This window comes from Vidua chalybeata, chromosome 18 (assembly GCF_026979565.1).
Source record: "Vidua chalybeata isolate OUT-0048 chromosome 18, bVidCha1 merged haplotype, whole genome shotgun sequence".
Taxonomy (NCBI): Eukaryota; Metazoa; Chordata; class Aves; order Passeriformes; family Viduidae; genus Vidua; species Vidua chalybeata.
The window spans coordinates 12469885-12496670 of NC_071547.1; the positions used below are offsets into that span (position 1 = coordinate 12469885).

At 55.0% G+C, this 26786-nt stretch overlaps 1 protein-coding gene across 3 annotated transcripts in view; it reads right to left on the reverse strand.

The window, feature by feature from the left end:
* Positions 1–6489: 6489 nt before the first annotated feature.
* KSR2 (kinase suppressor of ras 2) overlaps positions 6490–26786 on the reverse strand; it is an 81163-nt gene continuing 60866 nt past the window's right edge. For 2 of the 3 annotated variants that reach the window (XM_053959148.1, XM_053959146.1), the window contains 6 exons: positions 23893–23989; positions 20217–20350; positions 16108–16239; positions 13545–13674; positions 12231–12364; positions 6490–10890 (listed from right to left, as the gene is read on the reverse strand). In XM_053959148.1, coding sequence (XP_053815123.1) covers positions 10884–10890; positions 12231–12364; positions 13545–13674; positions 16108–16239; positions 20217–20350; positions 23893–23989 — 634 coding nt within the window. In that variant the 3' untranslated portion in view covers positions 6490–10883. Of the gene's footprint in view, positions 10891–12226; positions 12365–13544; positions 13675–16107; positions 16240–20216; positions 20351–23892; positions 23990–26786 lie in introns of those variants that run through there. The other variant, XM_053959147.1, reaches the window with a different exon arrangement.

Consider the following 26786-nt stretch of genomic DNA (forward strand, 5'->3'; position numbering starts at 1 on the left):
ACTGAGAGCCCTGAGCAGGGAGAAATGAGCTTGACCCGCCTATCACACCAACGTGGACGTGGCTCTCTTGCCCAAAAGCCTCAGTTTAACTCTGAGGAGCCAAACAAAAATAAAATAAAAATAGTTTTTGATGTCACATCGCTGTTGTCAACACCTCCAGAGCAGGTCACACTTCACATGATCCTTCCCATCCCGAGGTGACTCGGATGCAGCTCCTGAGAGCAGAAACCCTGCGTGCCCTCACTCCAAACTCCACTTCTGTCCATCTGGGAGCCATTCAATCCAGCATTTCCTGTTCCCAAAACCAGAATCCATCGCTGCAGTTCTGTCCCAGAGCCATTGAACCAACACATCTCCATGGGAAGGATTTTTGAGCAGCCACCTCCCAGCAGAGGCATTGGGGCAGTTCAGGGGTTCTGAGCCCCCAGTTGTGGTTTCCCAATCCATCCCCAAACACCAACCAGATTCATGGAAATAAGGAGGGAGCAGCAGAAAAGGGGGCTGTGACTGACAGACAGGCCAGTTTTCTCTTTTTATAATTGAATTTATAGGGGGCTTGGACATCTCCAGCAGCACTGGAGGAAGTGATGGATGGATGGATGGATGGATGGATGGATGGATGGATGGATGGATGGATGCCCTGGAGCTGCAGCCAGGCAGGAACAGGCAGCTCCCACCAGGGAAATTGCTGATTTTGCAGCCTCCCAAATATTTGAAGGCAAACCCTTTGCCTTTCCCACTTTATCCCCATGACAAGGGTAATAGATCCACAACTATTCCCATCTCCCTTTAGGAGCACAGCACAGCCTTCCCAGCCACTCATCCCCCAAATTCCCCCCACAACAGGCACCCCAGAGCACATCATCCCATCCAGCAGCATCCCAAACCCTGGCACATGGAATATCCCCCCCAGCCCAGCCCACATCCCGCTCACCGCTGCACCCAGGGATGGCCACGGTGTTGTTTCCCAGGAAAATCAGTCCCAGGGCGCTCCGTGGGAGGTGTGGGAGCAGCTCTCGGGGCCAGGTGCGTTGTATTTAAGGAGTGGGGTTGAGCAGGGATAATGAGACAATCAATCCATTTTCCTCCCAGCGCCTCGGGCAGCTCTGCACGGAGCCAAGCCCGGGGGCAGGACCTGGGGAAGGCATTGGTGGTGTCTGCCCAGCCATGGAGCAAGGAATTCACCCAGCCAGAACCAGGGAATTCCCACTGCCAGAACCAGGGAGTTCACACAGCCAAAACCAGCGAAATTGCACAGCCAGATCCAGGGAATTCTGACAGCCAGAACCAGGGAATTCCCACTGCCAGAACCAGGGAATTCCCACTGCCAGAACCATGGAATTCCCACTGCCAGAACCAAGAAATTCCCGCTGCCAGAACCAGCGAATTCTCACTCCAAGAGCCAAGGAATTCTGACAGCCAGAACCAAGAAATTCCCACTGCCAGAACCATGGAATTCCCACTGCCAGAACCAGGGAATTCCCACTGCCAGAACCATGGAATTCCCAGTGCCAGAACCTTCCCCTTCCCCCCCTGCAGAGCCTCCCTGCAGCCCTGTGGAGATCCATGGTGTGCAGGCTGCCCGTGCAGAGCCATTCCCACTGGCAGAGCCGTGCTTTAGCTGCTCCCAAAGCCTGGATGCGCTGCTGGAAATGCAAAATGAGCTGGGAAGCAGCCAAGTGTTTGGGGGTTTGGGGGTTCAGGGGCTGATCCCCTCGTGGGAGGGATAATTCCAGCAGGAAATCCCCCATGGAAGGGGTGAGCAAGGAGCCATCCCCATCCATGGTGCTGGAATTGGGGATGAATGGAGTAAGCAGCTGGGAATAAGAGTTAAGGGAGGTTAAATCCCAAAAAAGAGCTTGGCCATGTGGAGGAAGGACCCATCGTGCTGAACATCATCACCCATGGGATTTACAGGACCAAAAATATCCGAAACCCAATCCAGGGACATCAATCCCAATGTCCAGGAGCTCGGGGGTGGCCGTCCCCTCCTGCAGCCCCTGGTCACGGGGCAGCAGCCAGAGCCACCAGAGGCTGTTGGTGTCACCAGGCACAGGGGGACAGCAGGGCCCCAAGTGCCACTTCAGCCAGCAAACCAACCTCTGGGGAAAACCAGGTATTCCTGGAGTGAGATTTTCCTTCAGGAATCCTGCTGGGAGCTCCCAGCCCTGTAGCACGGCTGGGGGGAATTTGGCAGCACCGGTGTAGAAGGAAAAAATGGACAAAATGGGTTCCAGTGCATCCCTGCAGCATCCCAGTGCTCCCAGACTGCAATCCCACATGGAATCACCCTGCTCCAGCTCAGCTCCCTGCATGGGGATGGCTCCTTGCTCACCCCTTCCATGGGGGATTTGCTGCTGGAATTATCCCTCCCACGAGGGGATCAGCCCCTGAGCCCCCAAACCCCCAAACACTTGGCTGCTTCCCAGCTCATTTTGCATTTCCAGCAGCGCATCCAGGCTTTGGGAGCAGCTAAAGCACGGCTCTGCCAGTGGGAATGGCTCTGCACGGGCAGCCTGCACACCATGGATCTCCACAGGGCTGCAGGGAGGCTCTGCAGGGGGGGAAGGGGAAGGTTCTGGCACTGGGAATTCCCTGGTTCTGGCAGTGGGAATTCCATGGTTCTGGCAGTGGGAATTTCTTGGTTCTGGCAGTGGGAATTCCATGGTTCTGGCAGTGGGAATTCTCTGGTTCTGGCAGTGTGAATTCTCTGGTTCTGGCTGTGGGAATTTATTGGTTCTGGCTGTGGGAATTCTCTGGTTCTAGCTGTGGGAACTCTTTGGTTCTGGCAGTGTGAATTCTCTGGATCTGGCAGTGGGAATTCCTTGGTTCTGACTGTGGGAATGTCTTGGTTCTGGCAGTGGGAATTCCATGGTTCTGGCAGTGGGAATTCCCTGGTTCTGGCACTGGGAATTCCCTGAATCTGGCAGTGGGAATTCCTTGGTTCTGACTGTGGGAATGTCTTGGTTCTGGCAGTGTGAATTCCCTGGTTCTGGCAGTGGGAATTCCATGGTTCTGGCACTGGGAATTCCCTGGTTGTGGCCCATGGCCGTGGGGCTGGAGGAGGCTGGAGCTGAGCCATCCCCACAGGAGCTGGTGGCTGAGGAGGATGGAAGTTCAGGCTGATGGCTCATCCACCGTGCCTGGCACCTTCCAAGGTGCTGGAATGTGTCTCTCCACCAGCTGGAAGTGGGGCCATGGAGCCAGGGGGTACCACAGAGCACCCCGACCCCGTGGCTGGCCCTAGGATGGGGGCACAGGGATTTCCTCACGCTCTCCAGAGCCTCCTGGGGATGTCTGGCACCCCGAGGTGCTCGGACAGGTCACCCACACCCTGCTGGGACAATTCCCCTCTGGGACAACTTCTCCCCTCCTGGTGCCCAGGCACAAACCTCCACTGTGGGATTATTTTCCTTCAGCATCGCCGACCCTTCCCCACCCCACAGGGACCTCACAGCACACCCAGGGTCCCCTGACCCCCTCCCACCCCTAATCCAGGCACAAAAAGCCACCCTGTCCCCCAAAAAAACAGGAATAAATAAAAAATTGGGGCACAGGAAAACCTTCAGCCAGCTTTTCTACCTGCTGCTGCCCAGGCACGGCTCGTCTCTCTGGAGGAGGCTGCAGGTGTCGAGTTTAAGGCAAAAAGCTGGGGATTGGGAATTTCTCTTCCTTCCCAGAGCTGCCAGGAGGAAAGGGTTCTGCGCTGGGAGCCCGGCAGGAGCTCACGCAGCGCCTGCACTCATAGGGGTCGGGTTTCTGTCCCCAGGGCAGCGTAAAAATAGAGGTGAGGAAAGAGAGAATCTGCTGAGCAATGGGACAGCAGGAGCGGGGGCTCGGAGCAGGGCAGCCCCTTCCCCGCAGGCGGGCGGGAGCGGCGGGAACCCCCGGGACGCTCCCTGGCTGGAATTAATCCCGGGGCTCTCCGCAAAGCGGGATCAGCTCCGCGCTGGCTCAGAGAGACAATCCCGTTAAAGGCCGGGTGGCCGCGACACAAGTGGCCAATTAGCCCGGCCTCGGGCATTGCCTGCCCGGGGCTCCCCGGGGCTCTCTCCACCCGAGGCTCGGGCTGTCCCAGCAGCCCTTAATGAGCTAATCAAGCCCTAATGAAGAACTGGAGCTTTAGCCAGGCAGGACCCCCCCGGGCCGTGCTGGGGTGGCTGCGGGGGGCTCAGCCCAGCCCAGCTCCTCCCGAAAGGACCGGCCCTTTGCTCCTTGCGGCTCCTGAGAAAGGCCAGACGAGCCTGGGGAGGAAACATAAATCAGAGCTCGGAACAATGCCCCATTGTGGGGCTCTGCCACAGCCCCGCGGTGGAGCCCGGCCCGGGGAGCACCGGCACGGGCGGCATGGGCCGGGGCAGGGATGTGGGATCCCGGCCAGCCCCAGCCCGGCTCCGAGCTGTGCCTTCAGCTGCGGATTGTCCCCCTGAGCCCTCCCGGGACCCCCCGGGACCGGCCACAGCCCTGGCTGCTGGCCACCGCTGGTTCCCAGCTCCCGGCCCGGCCCGGCTCCTCGCCAGCCTTTTCTTCTGCTGCTCCAGGGCGGAAAGGGGAACCCAGACCTGCCCCGGCGGGGACAGCGCCGGGTCCCACCGGGAGCAAGGCTTGTGCCACCGGCCAGGTCTGACAGGCACACCTCGGGGGATCGGAGGTGTTAAGTTCGGCTCAATAAACGGCTTAATTTGGGGGCAGAATTGCACAAAATTAAGGCAGATTTGTGTCTCGAACCAGCCCGGTGTGCCCGGAGGGAGGGTGGGTGACCCAAGCAGCACTGGGACACCGCGGGGACATGTTTAGAGCCACCCTTCCTGGTGGAAACAGAGGTGGTTTGATATCTCCAGCATCACAACCGACCCCGAAAGTTTCAGTACCCCAAAGCAAGCTCTGTTTGATGTTGGAGCATCCTGATTGTGCCCACGCCAAGAGCATCCAAGCGGGAATGACGCCGTGGGCTCAGCCAGCAGCAGTGACAGGAGAGCTGGAGCTGCTGGCCTGGGGGTTGAGCTCCTCTGTCACTCCCGGCATTTATCCTGTGAAATATTAATGGCCCGTGATTCATCCCCAGCAAGGAGGAGGCGACAGCCACGTGTGAGCATCCCTGTGCCTCTCCCTGCACACACACACACAGATCCCCACAGGGATGTATCTAAAGGCATCCCCAACCCTCCAAAGTCGCTATTAAAGCTGCTTTGGGGGATATTTTTGACATTTCTCACCGTCCTAGTGCCGGCATCTCATTAACCACAAGCCAGGAGCGAGCTCAGCCTCCCTGCACTGGGCTCTGCAGTGCCACCAGCAGCTCTGTCCCCGGAGCTGGAGTCACCAGGGCTGCCCAGTTACGCACCAGTGCCAGCCAGTTCCTCTCCACACTGGTGGCAGCCCTCCGGCTTTACCAAAAACCCCCTGTTCACCGCACATCCAAGAGGTGACACCGCGGTGAACCCAGCGAGGCAGGCGGAGAGGACATCGAGTGGTGGCTCTTTAGCCCCAAATCCCCCATTTCTCCTGCTGGGAGGATTCATCAGAGCAGCCCCTTCCCAAGCAAATCCCCCTGGACGGCTCCGTCCCCGCCCCCCGCCCGGGCTGAGCCTGGTTTAATTGGTTCCAGCTCCTGCAGGCTTTGAAAGATGAAAAGCCCTCGACAGGAGAAGTGTGGAGCGTTCATGGTTTATTAATGGCGAGCCATCATTATTTTACCTTTCAAGTGCTCGGGCAGTGGCGAGGAGGGAAGGAGAGGGGGGAAACCGTGTGAACTTCCCGTGATTTTCTCCTCCATCTCTCGGGTGCCCCCACCAGCCAACGCCGCCGCTTTTCCAGAGGGGCTGCGCGGCAGATTGATGGTGGCATCCCGGGAAAACAGCATGGGAGAGGCAAACAAAGGAGCAGCAGATGCCGGGAGCCTCCAGTGCTCCATCACCGGGCTCAGACTGGCGCTCACCCACTCCAGCCCCTCTGCTGAGCACAGCTGGGTGGGAATTTATCTGCTGCCGGCCCGTAATGTGCCCAATTCCCACGTTTGCTGCCGCTGCAGCTCCCATCCAAGTGTTGGCTGGGAATTATGATCCCCAAAGGGCTGAGCTGGGAGGGGAAAAGAGATTTGGCAGTGCTGGACCAGGCAGAGACGTTCCCAAGGCTCTGATGGACTCATCCCAACCCCACCACGGATCAAAAATCCCGGGACACGGCAAGGAGAGGACGCGGAGCAGCACAGGGCAGGGCAAGGTGTTTTCAAATGTATTTTGTTTTTTGTTTTTGTTTTTTTTTTTTTTTTTTTTTCTTTTTATTGGCATAAATAATTCATACACTGTCACCTCACCAAACACTGCACAAGAAACCACGGGAACAAATGGCTATCCAGGTCTGCAGGTCCCAGAGATTCGCACCCAGCCAGACAGCGGAAATTAGAAATTACTTTCTTCAAGTGTAGAAAACGTTAGAAATGTTCCTGTACAAATTTACAGCGGGGAAAATCCATCGTGCCTTTCTCAGAAATTCTCTCTTTTTTTTTTTTTTTTTTTTTTTTTTTTGTCGGTGGTTTGTGGGGGTGATTTGTATTTTTGTTTCTCACCAGCTTCTTTTTTTCCGGAGGTGGTATTTTTTTTGCAACGACGACAACAAAATATATATATATTTATATTTATATATATATTTATAAAAAGAAAAAAGGGGGTGGAGGGAGGAAAAGGGAACTGAAAATCAGCTCATTCTGCAGAACTACCACGGAGAAAACGAAGCAGGCCAGCGAGTTCAGTTGGAAACTGTACAGGATTGAGGTCTGTATATATCTATATACATACATATAGAGATATGTATATATATCCATATATACCTTATGTACAAGGCAATGGAACACGGGAATTTACAGCGACCTGAAATTAAAGGCAGCGCTCGCAGCTGACCAAGCTTCCCCCCCGCAAAGAGTTGCTGTTGGCAACAAAAATAGATTAATTCAAATAAATTCATAGAAAGTCAAATAAATTTAAATAAATTCATAGAAATTCAATTGAATTCAAATAATTTAAAATAAATAAAGGGTGAAGAAAGGAGGAAGGGCTCGACCCAGGGCACTTGGGGGGGCAGAGAGGGGCTCAGCACAGAGCCCTTCTCACACAGCCAGAGGCCGAGTTCCAGGCACCAGCTCTTCCATGGAATCCTAAATTGGCACAGGGAGGGGCTGGACTGGGTTTTGGGAGGGAATTTTTCCTGGCGAGGGCAGGCACAGGTGCCCAGAGCAGCTGTGGCTGCCCCTGGATCCCTGGCAGTGCCCAAGGCCAGGCTGGGCACTGGGGCTTGGAGCAGCCTGGGGTTGTGGAAGTGTCCCTGCCCGTGGGGTTTGAGGTCCCTTCCAACCCAAACCATTCCATAATTCCAGGCTCTAGGAAAGGCTGAGCAGCTCCTCCACCTCCAAGACATTCATTTCTGCCTCCCATCCATCCCAAATCTGCATCATCCCAGCTCCTGCCACGGTCAAGGACTGGATAAAAGTCACGGGGGCCGAACTCTGAGCTCGTCATTCCCAGAAATTGCCCGGTCAGGGCTCAGTGAGGATTTGGGAATTTGTGGGGAAAGGGAAAGAGAAGGAAAAGCCAGAGCAGGGAATATACTTTAGCAGCCAAAGGAGGACACGGAGCTTTGGGGCCACCTCTTCCCCCTCTGGGAGAGTCCACACGACCCAGCCCCAAACGCGGTGACCCCATCAGCACCAAAATGCTGGAAAAATCGGCAGCAGCAAAGTCAGGGAGCTCTGGGGAGAGAAGGGAGGGTGATGGGAGGATGGAGCAGCAGGGCTGGGCCAGGAGAGCATCACTGGGGGGTGAGAACTGCCCTGGGGCTGGGGGCGGCTCCTGCATCTCAAAGGCAGCGCCGAGCTAAGCCCAGCTTGGCTGGAAATAGGCCTGGCTCAAAGCTAAACCGAGCCTCCGGATGGACCCTCTCCCTCCTTCGGAGCTCCTATTAGAGGCTATTGTGGAGAGCTTCTCCTGCATTCCCTCCCTGCTGAAGCGCTGGATATTTATAAACTGGGCCAAAGGAAAAAAAAAACAAACAAATCCTTCACAAAGGCAGCGTCAAAAAAAACCAAACCCAAACAACAACAACAACAAAAATAAGATTTGTTGGTTTGCTGGGTGGGGTTTTGTTTAAATAACTAAGACTTTAAAAATAAGAAGGAATGATGGAAATAACGTGGCAGCCTGAACAACTGGAATGGAAGGGAAGGAGCTGTTCCTCGGAGCTCATTTGGGATAAATTCAGGACAGCTCTTTTGCCATCGACACCATTGTGCTGTGCCTGTGGCTGTACCACAGCGAGGGGAGAGGGGAGGAAGAGGGTGGAGAGCAGGGAGAGGTTGGCTGTAGGAATATTTAATTTCTTCCAGACACCCAAAATTCAGTGGAGAAAGGTGTGGAATGAGATAGGACAAGGGGAATGGCTTTAAAGTGAAAGAGGGCAGAGTTAAATGGGATATTAGGAAGGAATTGTTCCCTGGGAGGGTGGAGAGGGGCTGGGATGGAATTCCCAGAGAAGCTGTGGCTGCCCCTGGATCCCTGGAAGTGTCCAAGGCCAGGCTGGATGGGACTTGGAGCAGCCTGGGACAGTGGAAGGTGTCCCTGCCATGGCAGGGATGGGATGGGCTTTGAGGTCCTTTCCCACCCAACCCATTCCATGGTTCTGTGGCCAAGGCTGCAGCCCAGTGAGGCTGGGGGAAGCCAGCAAACACCCAACACCCCTCAGTTCACTGTTCCCTCGACTCCTGGCCCATAAAATCCATCTGGAGTCTGCCAGCAGCTGTGAGACCCCACGAGGGACACATCAAGGTGAGACCTCCCAGGCCAGGTCAGGACTTGGGACACAGGGAGCAAGCCCACGATGACCCCAAGACAGATCTTGTCCCTTCCACCACAGATCCACACAACCTCCACCAGGCTCCAGCCCTGGTGTCACCTTCTTCCTCCTTCCAACACCTTTCCCTGTCTCCTGCTCACCTGGGAATTCACACCTGCTCCAAACCTCCAAACCCCCACAGCCAGCAGGACCCCGCTCCCTCTGGACGGGGTCTGGGGATTGTGACACCTCCCTGTGCTCCCCAGCACCCAAAACCTCTGGGGAAGGGGATTTCGTGCCTCCCCCAGAGCCCGGTGAAGGCATTGGTGAGAGCTCAGAGAGACTCTGAGGTTTTGGTGCAAGGTTTGTGGCACGCGTGTGCAGAGGGAGAGCTGGGGGGCAGCAGGGACAGCGCAGGCCATGGGTGCTGCGGGCTGGGCTGGGAAAGGGCAGGAAGAGCTGGGATGGGCAGGTGGGGTCAGCCCTAACTCAGGGACCCCCGATTGTGCTGCCGGCGCAGGGAGCAGTTAACCCAGACGAGGGCTCAGCCTGCCCATCCCACTCGGCCATCCTGCCCCATCCCAGCTCCATGCGCTGCCTCCCATCCCAAAAACATCAGCAGGCGACTCCTCCGGATCCTTTTGGGGGCTGGGTCCACCCCTCCCTGCTCCCGCCCACCTTGGAATTTTCACACATGCACGCGTGGGGATTTTAATGCCCCCACAATTAAAACCCCATCTCATCCCAGCTGCAATTAAGTTTCTAATCTTCATTTACTTATGCTAAAGCACTCCCAACACCAGCGAGGAGGAGCTGGAGCAGCAGCCAGACAAACCAGGGCTGGCTGAGTTTGCAAAGCCTCGTCACGGCTCCAAATTAAAGTGAACTGAGACTACAATTGAATTATCTGGGATGGTTCCTGACAAGCAATTATGCTCCATGAGAGCCTGGGAATGCAATTTGCTCTCATCTGACAGCTCATCCGAGGGGCTGGAGGGCCCATCCGAGCTGGCGTGGGGGGAGAGGGAAATACCAGCACGTGGGATTCAGGTGGCAACAGCAGCTCCCAGAGAGAATTTTTGGGGAAACTCTGGGATTTGGCTGATGGGAGATGAGCACGTGGGGGGAAATGGTGCTGGGCGTGGCTGAGATGTCCCAGAGCGGGGCTGGGAGCTGCTCTGTACAACCAGAGCCTGCCTGCATTCCCAGCCGTAGGAATGAGCCCGGGAAGGCCACAGGAGAGAGGATGGATCCCAATTCCTGCTGTGTCCAGCCCCAGAGCACCCCCAAACCCCGGGTTTTGGGAGTGAGGAGCAAAGCCAGGAGCAGGGCAGTGATGGGGAGTGAGCGGGCAGGGCTGGCTGATGAGACACACCCCAGGAAAAGCAGATAAATTAACGGGAATGTGGAGATGTGCCCCGCTGGCAGGGAGACCCGCGGGGGGACACGAAAGTGGCCGCGGCTGGGAGGGAGAGAAGCCACTTGTGAAAGGTCAGCGCTGCCCACGAAGGGGCTGCGGGGCGCGGGGGCAGCGGGACAGATGCATTTCCCCGCGGGGGGCAGCTAATGGCAGTGGCACTCCCTGGCCCCGCAGGATCCGGGGATAAACTCATGAATCAGCGACATTCCCCCTTTTGTCATGACAAAACCGCAAAGAAATAAATAAAGGGAATTAAATAAACCCACAGAGAACCGAGAACAAGCCCTCCCCAGCCGAGCATCGTCGTGAGCACTGGATCGGGATCAGAGGAGCCCTGGGGATCAACTGAAGTCATTGTCCTGTGGGTCACCCCTGCTCGGGGGGTTCTGTCCCCAGAGCCACCGCCTGTGCACGGAGAGCCGCACGCTGTCCCCATCCCACCGCAGCCGGGCGCTCCCGGGGCTGCTCCGGCTCCTCCCGCCCGCGCCGGGAGGACTCCCGGCATGATGAAACGCCGCGGGGGAAGAGTCTCGTTCCCGGCCCGCTGTCGGCCCCGCTGCTCCTCCGTAGCGCAGGGTGGGAAGCGGAGAGGAAGAGGAGACCCGCTGGGGGAGGAAGGCACCGTCCCATAACTCCTCCGTCACAGCCTGGAGGGGACACAAGGAGCAGAGTCAGCACTGGGCGCCTCCTCCCGCGGGAACGTGGGGGCCTGCAGGGAAGATCTTTGGGAAAAAAAACCTCCTGGAACGGCTTTGCCACGGGGCTGCTCCCAAAAGCAGCGGCACCGGGGGAAGCCCTGAACTCCTGCACCTCCCTGCTATCCCTGCCCGGCTCCTGGAGCACCATCCAGAGGGGAAAGGGCTCCTTGGGTACCACTCCCATCCCTGTGCATCCAGGATCCCGCGGGGTTTTGTGGCCCAATCGCCTGGATCCAGGGATGGCAGAGCCTGGGGGTACCACAGCCAGCTCATTCCTGTGCACAGCCGGCATTCCTGGACCCAACAGGACCTAACAGGAACCTGCCAGGACCCAACAGGAACAACAGCCAGAGCCGTGTCCCTGTGGAGGGAATCAGCTCCCGTGGAAAGCTGAGCTGGAACATCCTGATTAACAAAAGATTGGGCCGGTAATTAACAGGGAGCTGCGGGGCAGCCCCAGCCCAGGGCAGGCAGAGCGTGGCTCAGTGACTGGAAAAAACATTCCCAAACCCAGCGGAGCAATTCTGCAGCTGCCTTGGGGCCCGGCATCCTCCAGCAGTCCCTGCCCGGCTGCCGGAGCCGCCCTGGTGCCTGCTTGGAGCGTGGCTTGGGAATTAACTCCGCTCCTGATTGACATCTCCCGTTCCCGGTGCTTTGGGGCCACCTGACCGCGGGCTTTGCGGGGTTCCCGGCAGCCCCCCAGGGACAGGGAGTGGCACCGGGGACATTCCAGACACTCTTGGGGCCGCCCAGATAAGGAAGAAAGGCAGTTTGTTCTCAGCAGCAGGAGAAATCGGCATCTCCCACCCTCTGTGAGAACCAAGAGCGATTCCTGAAGCCCCCAAAATGTCCTCACTTCTCTCCCTGAGCTGCATCTCCTTCCCTCCATCCATTCCCATTTCCAGCCTCCGGGGATGCACGCTGGGAGCAGGAAAAATCCCCCCCGTGAATGCCACCCCCGCACGGGCGAGATTTTGGTTCTATTTGTCACAACATGACAAATTCCAGGGAGGAAAATGAGTTTCTAAGTGATTGCTCTGCATTTTGCCTGCTGTTCCCAATAGGACAGATTCCAAAATCCCAACTGGGGACCCACTGACGCCGTTTCCTGGAGCACGGGGATGTGATTAAGCCAAAGCAACGGAACGGAGCAGGATCTGACCACGGGAGAAGAAGGGATCAGGCTGGAAGCTGCGACGGCTGAGGGTCTGGGAAGGGTCCCTGGGCAGGGCATTCCCCCATCCATGAAATCCAGGAACGGGGGAGGATGGGCAGGGATGGGGACTTACTCTGCCGACTTCCAGAAGTGCCCCGGGTGGGAAAGGCGGCGGTTGCGCTTTGGCAGTTTCTCCAGCATGTCCATGAGCTTGGTGAAGGTGGGCCTCTCCTCCTGCTCGTAGGCCCAGCAGAACAGGAGGATGTCCTGGAGCCACAGGGAGAGCACGTGAGGAAACCCAGCCAGGGCCTCTCCCAGCGGGAATTGAGCCAGTCCCTCTCCCACAGCCCTCGCCCCCAACGGCCACGGCACAAAGGCCACAAGGACCACATCCTTGGGAAGGGCTGGGATGGAAGGGATGTGTCCATCCCATGGGGAGCCATCTCCATCACCGAATCCTTGGGAAGGGCTGGGATGGAGGGGATGTGTCCATTCCATGGGGAGCCATTTCCATCACCGAATCCTTGGGAAGGGCTGGGATGGAAGGGATGTGTCCATCCCATGGGGAGCCATCTCCACCACCGAATCCTTGGGAAGGGCTGGGATGGAAGGGATGTGTCCATCCCATGGGGAGCCATCTCCACCACCACATCCTTGGGAAGGGCTGGGATGGAGAGGACCTATCCATCCCGTGAGGATCCCATTTCCATCACTGAATTCTCGTGAAGGACTGAGATGGAGGAGATGTGTCCATCCCATGAGGCTCTGTCTCCATCACTGGATTCTTGTTAAGGACTGGGATGGAAGGGATGTGTCCATCCCATGAGGAGCCATCTCCATCACTGGATCCTTATGAAGGGTTGAGGTGAGGGAATGTATCCATCCTATGAGGAGCCATCTCCATCACTGAATTCTTGGGAAGGGCTGGAATGGATGTGTCCATCCCATGAGGACCTATCTCCATCACTGGATTTTTGGGAAAGGCTGGAATGGATGTATCCATCCCATGAGGACCTATCTCCATCACTGGATTTTTGGGAAAGGCTGGAATGGATGTGTCCATCCCATGAGGACCTACCTCCATCACTGGATTTTTGGGAAAAGCTGGGGTGGAGAGAACATGTCCATCCCATGAGGATCCCATTTCCTTCACCAGATTCTTGGGAAGGGCCGGGATGGAGGGAATGTGCCCAACCCATGAGAATCCCACTTGCATCCCCACATCCTCACGAAAGGCTGGGATGAAGGGGGGGTGTCCATCCCACGAGCACCCATCTCCATCCCCACATCCTTGGGAAGGGCTGGAGCAAAGGGAACGCTCAAGCTGAGCTCAGCAGCAGGACCAAGCCTGGCTGGATGAGATGGGCAGCTCCAGAGGGTTTTTCCAAGGGCGTCACCAGCCATGTCCCAATCCACGCACACCCGCACAGGGCCCCACAGCACCTACCGAGATCTCCTTGCCCATCCCGATCTGGCTGAGGTTGGGCTTCATCCCTCTTCCCACCTGCCAGATTATGGCCTCCGCTGGCTGCGTCTTGAAGGGCCATTCCCGGGCGTGCAGCTCGTACCAGATGGTGCTGTTGGGAGACACTGGGAATTAGAGATGGAGCAGCCAGGAGGGATTCAGGATGGGGAGCTGTCCGGCCACTGCACCCACATCCAACATCTCTCCCTGCTCCAGAACCACCTCGTCCAGGAGATGCTTCATCCCAGGTGACACCAGAGGCGCTCAGCCCTCGATACAGAGCTGTCACCTCTCCCTTTTTCCTGGAGTGAGCTCTGATCCCCACCAGGGGAGATCCCAACCCGTGGGAAGGAGGACAGAGGCTGATGGAGGCCCAGGCAGAGCCATGCTGTGACATCAGGTGGGATTGTCCCACCTGGATGCAGCAGCACTGCCCATGGAGCAGCTGAAGAGAGGATGGTGGGGATGCAGCTGCCACTCCAGCAGAATTCCGGGAAGGGATGAGCCCAAGAATTACTTTCACTCCAGCTTTTCCCTTTTTTCTCCTCCAAAAAGCTCTCCAAGCTCCAAAAATCCATCCAAGCCATGCCATGACCCATCCCAGGTGTCCTCACCAGGTGATGGCCACGTGAAGCCCTGGCCATCTGCTCCTGCTCTCATCGCTAAGCCAAGCCCTCTTTTCCGTGAGGAATCCCAAATCCAAGGGAATATCCCAAAACAAGGGCATCACCAGTGGAACCGGTGGGCACCCCTGTGGTTTTCCGCCCCCGCTACTGCCTGGAAGTTTTGCATCATCATTTTCTGGCACCCGGAGCCTGGATGGGCCTGGATTCCCACAATGCCAGCCCCATTGTCCAAGGCAAATTCCCTGGACCTGTTTTTCCCTCCCAGGGATGCCCTCGTGATCACTAAAAGTATCAAAACCCAGGGTTAAAATGACACCAGGGTGGACAAAATCTGTCTGATAAATGAAAGATTCCTCCTGGTTAGGGAAGCTCCCTGATTTTGGGAATTGGAATTGTTTTGATTTTGCACAGTTTGGCTGGAAATCTCAAAAAAAAAAAAAAAAAAGGGAGAATTATGTAGGTGCAGAGGAATGGGGGGCTTGGGCACAGGACAAAATCCTCAGGAGGAGCATACAAACACCCTCAGATTGGATTTAACACATTCAAGACGTTAATTCCAGTTTCTCACTGGGAATTTTTGTCATCTTTAAAAGATCTTTTCCTCTTGCTGTCCCTGATCCCCAAATCCCTGGAGGGAAGTGACCCCTCTGGATCATCCCTGAGCCTCCCAGGCTTGATGGAGAGCAGCAGAAACAAGAAAGAGGGAAAACGTGGGGAAACCTTTTCATCTTTTCAGGAAACTCACACTTTCCATAAGGGCAGAGCTCACAACTGAGGAAAAAAAGGGAAAATTATGTCTCCCCACCCACTCTCACTTAGTTGGATACGATCCTTTAATTACCTCTTTATTTCTGTGCTGAAGTTGTGCCTCAGGGAGGGCAAAAAAAAGGAGCCAGACCCTTCCAGCTGTAATTACTGTGGGTTTGATGGGAATATTGCCTCGGATAACGGGCCCACGCTCCCTAATCCCACAGCCTTCGAGGTATCCGTGAGAAAATTAATCCTCTGGGTAAAGAGGAAAGGTTTTGGGAAAGGTTTAGCGGGGTGGAATTGGGCTCATGCCCTCAGGGAGGTCTGTGGGCAGAAAAAGGGCAGGAGGAATGAACTGGTTTGCTGAGGAAAACTTAGGAATTCTCATTTTCTTGGCTTTTTTGGAATTGCTCATAGGGCTGGCACCACCATCAGCCCCTTGCAGTGGCTGGAGGGGGGAACTGGGGTGTCCTGGGGCTCCAAAGCTGTGACCCCAACCTTTGGCATCCCCACCCATCATCCAAGCACCTTCTCAACAGTTCCCACCCCAGGAGGATGCAGGGGAGAGATGAAGCCAGGCTGGCATTCCCAGGATATTCTGGATCCCATTCCCTGGAGCCACCCTGATCTGTGGCCACAATAGGAAGATTGCATAATTTAGAGAGAATTGGGGTGTCCAGGGGCTCCCAGAGCTGTGTCCCCAACCTTTGACACCTCCATCATCCAGGCACCTCCTCATTGGTACCTGCCCCAGGAGGGTGCAGGCAGAGATGATGCCAGGCTGGCATTCCCAATGGGATCCCATTGCCCAGCACCACTCTGGTCCAAAACAAGTGGATTTGGTAATTTGGGGAAAACTGGGCTCTCCAGGGGTTCTCAGAGATGTGTTCCCATCCCAGCTCCCTGCATTCCCAGGCTGGCATCCTCAGGACACTCTGGATCCCATTACCCAGAGCCAGCCCGGTCTAAAACAGGGAGATTTGGCAATTTAGGGATGCTTTCACTCGAAATTTCTGGAAGCAGGAAGGTTCTCCCAGCCCAGCGATGGGAATTCCATCCGGCAGCGTCCCCTTGGATTTGGGACAAGCCAACAGCGTCCTCATCCCCTCCTGTGCCCGGAGCAGCTCCCACCTGACCCAGCCACGCCAGACCCCTGCCCCGGGACTCACCCCAGTGCAAAGACATCCGAGTGCTTGGAGAAGGGCAGCTTGTCCTCCTCGGTGTCGGGAGAGAGCTGCCGGATGATCTCGGGAGCCAGGTGGCACAGCCAGCCGTTCTGGATGCGCAGCTTGTTCTCCCTCCTGCCGGGACACGGAGCTGTGGCTACCCCGGGCCACAGCACCGCCACATCCCCAGCTGCCCACCCTCCTCCCAGGGATTTAAATCTGGTTTTCCCCACAGCATCCTTGCAAAGTCAGGTTTTAACCCTGCTCTGGAAATGTTGGCACAGCTGTCCCTGCCCAGGCAGCAGGACAGAATTGGAGGGTGGCTCCTGCCAGGACACGGAGCTGGAGCCGTGGGTACCCCGGGGCACAGCATCTCCACATCCCCAGTGAGCAGCCCCCAGCTTCCCACCCTCTTCCCAAGGTTTCTAAGCCTGGTTTTACCCACATCATCCTTGCAAAGTCAGGTTTTAACCCTGCTCTGGCGCAGCTGTCCTGCCCAGGCAGCTGAACAAAACTGGGGCATGGGATGGTGGTTCTTGCTGGGACATGGAGCTGGAGCTGTGGGTACACCAGGGCACAGCAGCACCACATCCCCAGCTTCCCAACCTCTTCCCAAGGCTTTTAAGCCTGGTTTTCCTCACGTCATCCTTGCAAAGTCAGGTTTTAACCCTGCTCTGGAAATGTTGGCACAGCTGTCCCTGCCCAGGCAGCAGGACAAAATTGGGGCGCAGGACGGTGCTTTAGGGGAACTTTGGCTCTTCCAGGCTGGCGATGGGGATTTAGGGTCTGCTGGGGCTCCTGCTGTGCCCTTTGCACCAAAAGCCCTTAAAGAACCCGGGGGTAAAGTGGGGATGAATTCCCCCAGCAGCCCCACTGTGGCTGGAGCAGGAAGTTGGACTGGGGACCACAAAGTGCCTCTTCCAAGCAAAGCCATCCTAAAGCAACAGCCTGGGAATTGGTGCTTTCAGGTGTTTGGCCCCAAAACAGCCCCTCCAAGTCCGAGCCTCCAATGGCACCTCCCATGGGAGCAGCCTGGCTTTATAACAACTCCTCAATTTCACCTCATCTGTCCTTCCTCCACCTCCCCTAGCTCCCCCTGCTCAGGATAAACACGTTGGAATCCTCTGGCCAATGGCTGAGGATGAGATTGGTGACTTCTCCCATCCCTTACATCCTCCAGCAGGCACCTGGGATACACTGCTGGCTTCAAAACCCCTGGATCATCAGTGGTGGTGACACCTGAGGCAGCTCCATCGTGTGTCTGAGCCCAGGTTCAGCAGCAGGAGGGAACAAAACTGTCCCACGTCACGTTGGGCTGGAGAAGGAAGAGCCCTGCTGGCTCCTGCCAGGAATTTCTCCCTGTTTGTGCTTGGAACCCTCCCAAATATGGGGATGAACAGGGCTAAGGGATGGCTGTGGGGTCATCTGTCCTCTTGAATGTCAGCCTGGGGCTAAAATCCCACGGGACACCATCCAGGGATGGGGTTCCACCTCCAAGCTGGCTCATAATCCCAAAATGGCACGATCCAGATCCTCCTGCCTGCAAAGCCATCCCCATTCCCAGTGACAGGTCTGGCCGTGACCAGAGGGACCCCCTCCCTCAGGAGGGACTCTGCCACTCCAGGGAATCGCTGATGAAGCCTCCTTGTCCCCTCTGGGGTGTCCATGGCTCCTCTCCATCCACACCTCGGAGGCTCCACGGCAATCAGCGGCTCCGGCGCGGCTCGGACCCTCCGGAGTGTGGCCACTTGGGCACAGAGGGGAGGCTTTCAGCTGCCCAGCACCCCCCTCCACCCTCCAGCTCTTAATTACAAACCAGCATTAAGCACCTGGGCAATTAAAAAGGCTCGGGCTAGCTCATCCTTCCCCGTGCCTGCCTCTCCTTCCCAGGATGTAGTGGGCAGCATGTGGATCTGCTCCAGCACCCACAGCAGGGCTGGGTTTGCTCCTGGGGCTTTTATTTCTGCTTTCATTTCTGCTCTGTGACATTCCACAAGCAGCCTCAGGATGCTCCAGGGACTGGATTGGCATGCACAGCTCATCCCTGGCAAAGCTTCTGTGGGTTATGAGCTCCCAGCAGTGAGGGCTGGGCTTTAATGGGGTCCCAGAAGTGGCTCAGTTCCAGCAGTTTGAGAGTTTATGGCCAAAGTTTACCTGACTTCACAACCACGCCCAGCTGAGCATCTTCCAAGCTACCCTCAGGGCAAAAGCAGGAGCAGAAGAGCCTCAGACTCCTCAAGACCCACATCATGCTCCTCCTAATTCCAGAGCAGCCCCACCGAGCCCAAGAACATTTAAATAAAGGAGGAATAAAACTGATTTCAGCAGGATGAGACCCCAAGTCACCAAATCTCTGCAGGAAGTGTTTTAATCCCAGCAAAACCAGCTGAAGAAATGTCACCATCCTTAACCTGACCTCCAGAAATTTGCTCCCTTCCCAACAGATGTTTTTCCAAGCCTCTAAGGACCCAAAATTGGGATTTATCTCCTGTCTTCACCTGAGAGACACCAAAACCCACCCTGAAAAGGGGAGATCAGCCATGCAGACACTTCCTGTTCCAAAATTCATGGTGGCTGTGGATCCCTGCTCTCCTCTCAGCTCTCCTCCAGCAGAAAACCTCTGCTACCAGCAGCCCAGGGCACACATTTTCTCATTTTCTCCATTTTCCCAGCAAAACCCTGCTCATTTCCACCCAGCCCTGCTTTCCTGGCCATCCTTCCTCTCCTGTGTCATCTCCTGGATTCTAACCCCACAAGGGACATCCCAGTCTTGGGCACAGGTGGCCACACATCGGCCACCTCATCAGAAACCCCATTCCCCCATTTCTCATTCCATCTCTGGAGCATCCCTGACCTTCACAACAAAGATTCCTGGCAAAACGTGGGCGGTTTTGCCCAAATCCTCATTCCCTGCTGGAATGAGCTGTCCTTTCCTCCTGGCAGGCCCTGAATCCCAAACCCCCCACCCAGCTGCCAAACCAGGGGCAAATCCCACTTTGCCACAGCAGGAAATCCTGATTTCCTGGCTTTCCAAAGTTTTTGGCCAAGTTTGAGCTGCAATCCATTGATATTCATCCAGGCAGAGTGGAAAATTTGGGAGTGCACAGTGCGGGATGGAGAGAGGCGGCCGCTGCCATTTCCTCTAATCCTTTGAAATCATCACTGGGAAATTGGGGGAAAAAATCCATCATTTCCAATGTGCTTGTTATCTCCTGAGCATCTTTGCCATGGAGATGGAAGGACCAGGAGAAAACTGCCCAAGCTTGGGCTGTGCTGCTCCCTACACAAAGGGTTTAGAGGGAAATCCAACACAAAGGATTTAGTGGGGAAGGTGGGAAAAGTCAGCAATGTTCTTATTCCCCACTTGAAAAAAAAAGGAAAATATAATCTCTGTTCTTCCTTCCCCACTTCTGTTTCCTTTTTCCACCCCAGCTTTGCTTTTCCTCCTTTCCACAGCTGCTGGAACTCTTTTCCCTGCTATTCCTACAGCTGGAAAACCTCCCAAAGCACTGGGAAAAGAAATTTAACCAAATTTTAACATTTTTAACATTTACCAACCCCTTCAGATTTAAACCCTCCGAAACCCCAAAATGTCACAATGTTGTGAAAGCCCCAAGCTTGGCTCTCATTTTCCATGTCTTGCTCCATGCCCAGCACAGATGTCTGTGATTCCCAAAATGTCACTGGAGTGGGGACAGCATCACTCAATCAGGCAGGAGATGAAGCAGATGCCAGGGAATTATAACGATGGAAAAGGAAAAGCCAAGGAATGACCCAGCCCTGCTGCCACAGGAGCATCTCCTGGCTGGCTGCAGGGTGGTTTGGCCATGGAAATGATGCATCCCATGGGAAGAGGTGGGTCCAAGGGGCACAATCTGCCTCTCTGAACCAAAGCTCCAGAGGCTCACACACGGCATCGTGTTCCTTCCTACGGATCAAAACCAACTCCCTTCAAACAGAGCAGCCCCACGACACTCAAAGGCCTCTTGAACTCCTGTCTGCCAAGGCTGGCGACACAAAAAACCACTTGGAGAGGGATTTTTTGGGATCTTTCCCCACGTTCCCAGCTTTAGGGCACGGGGAGGAGCTCCAGTGTGTCCATGTCCTCCTACCTGCCCGCTTGGAGAACCCCGGAGATGCTGAAGAGCCCGAAGTCGGTGATCACCACCTTCCCGTTGTCGTAGAAGACATTCTTGGACTTGAGGTCCTTGTGGAGGATGCCCTTGGCATGCAGGTATCCCATTCCCTGGGATGGAACAGAGAGAGGAAAACACCCCGAGGTTACAAAAGCGGCACAAACGGGTGGGATAACGCCGGAGTGGCGGCATTCCCATGGGATCCATGAGCCACCAGGGCACATCCAAGCTGGACCACATCCCCAAAGGGCCCTGCAGGAAGGGAAAGTGTCTGGAGGGGATGGGCTCCTGGAGGGAAATGGGACTGTGGGGTGAGTGTCCCAGCTGCCATGGCGCCCACTCATCTTCCTGATTAATTGATTCCACAGGAAAAATGAGCGGCAAACCCACCCGGCAGCCGCTCCCCTGGAATCCTCCGCTGGGAAATGGATGGTGATGATGTTTTTGCCTCCGTTTTTTTGGGGGCTGGCAGAGGAGGGTAATAAGTCACCGCTCCCCACAGCCCTGGCGGAGCCATCGGCGCTTCCGACGGCCCCATCCGCCTGGGAACGGGCGCCTCGCAGGAGTCCTGCCTTAATTCCTTCCCCCCAGGAAAAACTGCTCGGCAGTTAATTAAAATTACTGCTAATGAGGCACAAAAAGGCCATGGGTGGGAAATCCAAACTCTCCTGTTTAGCCTCGGCAAATCAAGCAGACTGCCGGCAGCTCCGCGTGGCGGATGTTCAGCTCCGCAGGATAATTCTGGGAATGGGGAGGGGGATAAAACACATTTATCCCAACTTCAGCAGGGATTTTCCTGCTGTCCCACTTTTCACTCTCCTAAGCAGACTCGGGGAAAACTTGATCTGCAGGATGCTGCTGAAGGATCAATGCCCAACAGGCCGGCAAACTGTTGCTTAAGAGGGAATATTGGTTGTCTGGCACTGGAAAAGGGGGATTTATTAACTGGAATTCTATGGGGATCCATCCATCCATCCCGAGTCTCATCTTTTCATCTATCATCATTAACCACGCAGGCTGTGCGAGAAGAATTTATTTTTAAGCTGGCGGCTGATGTGGAGCCAGAAGCCCAATCCAAATTCCACCATCTGGAAAAAGTGGGAAAACAAACGGAAAAACACCCCAACCCAGCAAGATATGGGAATTTCACTGCGCCCCGTGGGGAGAAAATCCTACAGAGCTTCTGCCAAGGGATGCTGGAGGAAGGAAAGGATTTGGGGCTGGATGCCAGGACCGTTCCAGGCACGGGGATTAATTAGGGGTCTCCAGCTCCCGGCACATGAAATAATGATGAGGTTTAAAAATCGGCTTTCAAATGTCACTGTCACCTCCAGAAAGTGCCAGGGTGGAGCAAGGAGCAGCATTCCAATGTTTCCCTGCCCAGGTGCAGTGCAGGGCCCTGAGCATCCATGGATGAGCCCCAGTGCCACGGGAATGCTCTGCAGCCCCTTCCCATTGTTTGAGGGTGACGGGACCCCAGAGAAACATCAGGACCTTGCTCCCACCTGCTCCCACATCCAGCGGAGAGCTCATCTCCATGGAATCATTAAACACAGCCTGGCCTTTGCTGAAGGAATTTCTCCGGGCAAACCCCACTCCCTCACCTCGCTCCGTGCAGATCCCACTGCAAATTCCAGCCCTGCCACCTCAGCCCCTGGGATGATCCCTGAGGGAACACTCTGGGCCCAGTAACGCCTTCATTTGCTTGGCTGTGTGAAAAGCCAGCTCCCTCTGCCGGCACCGCTCCCGGAATCAATCATCCTCCCCCTCCTGAGGATCTCGGGATAACCTTGCACCCACTAATCCAAGGAGCTGAGCAGCTCTCCTGTCACATTCCCGGAATCAAAGGATAAAATCCAACAACTGCTGTGACTGCGCAGCGAATCCAAAGCCTCCGGACAATGCAGCTCCAAGCCCACCCCAACCAAGGTGTTGGAATTTCCCTTCCCAACACCCAACACTTCCAAGTCCCCCCAGACATCTGCTGGAGTTTGGTGGGCAAAGATGGGAAGGCTGGGAAGCTGCTCCTCAGCAGGAACGGGCCACGTGGTTGGGTCATGGCACTGTGGCAGGAATTCCACAATTCCACAATCCAGGAATTCCCTTTGGTACACAGGGAGAGCCTTTGGAGCTCTGCTAATTCCTCCAGGGATCTCGGGTGGATACAAAATCTGCCTCTCAACACGACAGACTTGGTGGTTTCCAACCTGTTCCTGACAGGCACCAGCTGCAGAAAACAAGGATCTCAGCCTCATCCTCAAAACCCACACGGAGCAATGAACCCTCGCAGGGAAAGGGGCAGAATGGAGCTGCTATTCCCACTGGGAACATGTGGAAGGAAAAAGCCCTGAGTACAAAAAGGGGGAAAAATACAAGGCTAGACCGTGATGCTTCAACTGTTTGCTCAGTGGGAAAAATCCGTGTCTAAAAGGTGGAAAACATGGATCAGAAGTAGGAATTAGGAAGGAAGAGGCTCTGGGCTGCCTCAGGCACCCCCAGCTCAGGCCATGGCCCCGAGGTAGCTAAAGGTTCAGGCTGTGCTCACCTGTCAGCTCCTGCCCGGAGAGCCCAGGGGGATTGAAGGAATTTAAACTTTAAAGTTAAAACTGGGTCTAAATAAACACAAACTAGGCAATTTAATAAGCACCATCCAGGGAAAAGGCACCGCCCAGGAAATATTGCTGAACATATTCTGCTGTTAACCTGCGTCTGAGTATTTAAGTGGGGCTAAGGTCTGCCAGAAAACCTGATTTTCTGTTGTTTTCCCTCAGTTAAATGTGGGATCAGCTCCAGGTTTGGGCTCCAGGGTGGAAGTGTTGGCTGACCTTGAGCAGGGCACGGGGGCACTGTCACAGCTCCCATGGCAGAGCCTGTGGCAAATATTTCTGGTGATAAATATGTTTGGAATCACAGCACAACCCCGTTCTGGCAGACAGCTCAACACCCCAGTGCTGCTGCTGACATCCCATGGGAAGCTGTGAGGGCTCAGGACCTGAATTCCTGGCCACTCCACCGTGCCACGGGGGGATCCTGCCCGGGATTGTTTATAGGGACACGTCTGAAGTGTGGAAGATGCACTTGGAGTCATCCCTGGGACAGGAAAAGCATTTTTAGCTCCTCAGCCCTGGGAATGTTTTATGGGAATACTGGGAATGCTGGAAGTGCCCAAGGCCAGGTTGGACGGGGCTTGGAGCAACCTGGGGTAGTGGAAGATGTCCCTGCCCATGGTAAGGGGAGGAATGGAATGAGTTTTAAGCTCCCTTCCAACACAAACCATTCTTGTATTCCATGATTATCACATTTTTTTTCCAAGAGGAGAGGAATATCCCACCAAGAACTCCCCCACAGCAGCAATGCTGGATTTAAACACCTGAAATTCCAGCAGGGAAGAGGAGCAGGGGCCAGGATGAGCCCCAAGCATGGGAACCCCACGGAAGCTTTGGTGCCACCCCAATTCAGCCACATGAGAGAGGTCAAAGACACCTGGATTTTAAAACCAAGGAGTTCTGTCCTGCCCAGAATCTTTGGATTTTAAAGCCAAGCAGAGCTATCCTGCTCAGAATCCTTGGCTGCTCCTCTCCTACTCCCCAGAATGACTGGACTGGGCTCTTGGCCGGGTTTTTTGCTGGATCCAGACCCCACCAGACCATACCTTCACAATTTCTTGTGCTATCTGCCTCGTCTTGTTGACATCCAGGACAATTTTGGCGTCCCTCACCACGGAGTAGAGAGTCCGTCCTTTACACAGGCTGGAAGGACAGGAAAAGGGAAAGAGAAGTTACAAACCCTCCTGGAGAAACAGCACCAATTTATAAAGCAGGGAACTGTAAATAATTACAGGATTTTGGCCAGATTTTGGCCTCCTGGCTCGAGGCAGGTTGAAGATTCCGCAGGGAACTGGGGGCTCTCCCAGTCTGGCACTGGGAAGGAACTCTCAGTGCTCCTGGTGTGTCCTGGTGGCACCACCGTGGTGCCACAAGGGACAGTCTGGGCTGGCCCCTGGCTTTTCCCTGTGTCCCAGCCCGGAGCAAACCACCTGGTCCTCCCGTTTCCGAGTTTTTGTGCAGAACTGGCCGTGGCTCCCTCCTCCCTCGCAATGCAAAGCTCACAGATGTAAAATGAGTCAAAAGAGGAAAGACAGGGAGGGAAAAAATCCCCCAACCCAACCCCAAGCACTGTACAATGTCCTCCAATTTTCCTTCTTGTACCAATTCCAGTAAAATCTATTTACAGAGCTTTAATTACCAAAGGCAGCTGGATTGGGAGGGGGGGGGGATGGATATAAACCAATTAAAAATATATTGACATTTGAATATCATAATGGAGGACGTGGGTGGCTGCTGCCTCGACTCCCGCCCACAAAAAGAGCTTTTTTTTTTTTTGCTTTTCACTATCCGCCCACGCTCATTCCAGGCAACTTTGGAAAGATGAGACTGGATACCTGAGCCTGGGAAATAAAACACCCAACACACAGCTTGTTAAAGAGGTTTGGTGACTGCACTTGTTGATTTGATTCTGTTCTGGTTAACAAATTAAAATTTCCGGGGTTTCATTCTGCTGCTCTCCCCCGGCTCAGCTGCACTGCTTTCCCCTCTCCCAGTTCCTCCTGCCCTGGGAATTCCAGCAGGTGCTGGTTTGGATTCATTCCCTGGGAGAGGTTTTGTCCTTTTTGGGTGAAAATAATCACAGAATCATAAAAGAGGATCACAGAGTGGTTTGGGTTGGAAGGGACTTCAAGGACCAGATCATTCCAGCCCTCTGCCATGGGCAGGGACACCTTGGATGGGGCTTGGAGCAGCCTGGGACAATGAGAGTGTCCCTGCCCATGGCAGAGGGTGGAATGGGATGAGCTCTAAGGTCCCTTCCCACCCAAACCATTCCATGAGTCCATGAAAGCCAGAAGAACCCCAAACTCCAGAAGCTCACAGATTCAAAGGATCCTCCTGCTCCTAAGGCAGAAGCTCCACATCACTCTGTGGGCAGAGAGAAGAATTTTCAGGACAAGCAGCAAAACAGGAATGGGATCAATCCCCACATCCCACGGGCTTTGGAAAGACAACAGCACCCTTCCAAATATTTCCTCCCTGGGAGCGTTAGGAATTGTCCTGCTGGACACAAGTGAGCTGTGGTGGGGATTTAGGGCAGCTAGTGCTGCCTCCTCAGGGATGGCTTTCCTTGCTCAGGTGTCCCAGCACCTCTCTGAGCATCCCAGCTGGATTTAGCCCCGAGGCAGCTGCGCTTCCTCTGAACCACCTTCCCGTCTCCTGCAACACTTGGACTGCAGTCAAATAAGAATTTGCTGGAGATGAGGATCCGAGCACATGGAAATCAGTGATAAAATCCTCGGGCTTCTGTAACTGGAATGAATCAAAGTGTGCAGAACAACGATGGACATGAATTGTCCTTCCACCACCGGTGTTTTTCTACACTAATTTGCTACATAAACCCACCAAGCTGTAAGCTCTGCCACACAACAGCCTTTTGCCACCTCCATGACCTGCCTGCACACACAGGAGTTCCCCCAGCCCTTCCCAACCCCTGGAAAACACGTTTTCTCCCAGAGAAAACCTTTTTACAGCCAGTTGCCTGTGATCTCAATTGGTCACAAATTGACACTGGAAATGCAGTGAGTGGATTAGCGCTGGAACGGGGCTGGATTCCAGCCCTGCAGCGAGTTAAGATCAGCTGTTTTCCTGGGAAAGGGTTGTTTAGAGGAAAATCCTCACATTTCTGCCTATCTGAACTGCTGAGATAATCCCAAGAATGGAGCTTGCATCCCTTTGCTGGTGAGATTCCCATCTTTCCACTTCATTTACAGGATTTCCACATCCTTCCCAGCGGATGGAGCCGCTGCAGGAGAACAGTCAGACCTGGGGTGGTGGCACCAGGACATGTCCCTGTCACCTCTGCTCTTCAGACCCTGGCAGAGCCATCAAAGCAGCCCAGGTGCTTCTCCCCTCCCCTTGATGAATAACGGCTCCGAATGAATTCACCGAGCGCCCGCCGCACCGGCACATCCGACTTTTCTTGCTGGAAAAGGAGCTGCCAACGCGGAGATAAAGCCCGGCTGATACCTTTTGTGCAGCACCTGAGCCCATTCAGCCACCACCTGCAGAACCTTTTCATGGCACAGCTCCACAATTCCGCTTCTCCTCGTTCCTCAATCGCTCCCCATTCGGGCAGGACAAAGAGCAGCGCCCGGGGCACGCTCGGAGTCTTCTGCCTTTCCACTTGGAGAGGTCCCCGCTGAGCCTGGCTTTGAGGGACACGGCTGTGGATGACAAGGCCACAAAATGCCTACACTCGACGCCAAAAACAAGGCAGGTAATTTGCATCTTCAGATGGATCCTGGGTTATTCAGCGTTGAAGTGAAAATTCATAAGGAATTCTTGTCTTCTTCTCCCAAACTTCTCCGTCCCAGCTGGCGGCAGAGCGAGTTGATGACATGTGCCCCGGTGCCACAAGGTGACCAAACGCCACCCAGAGCTGAGGGGTGGCTGGGACAGAGATGCAGAGATCCTTCTGGGAGTCCTCAGGAGTGCACCT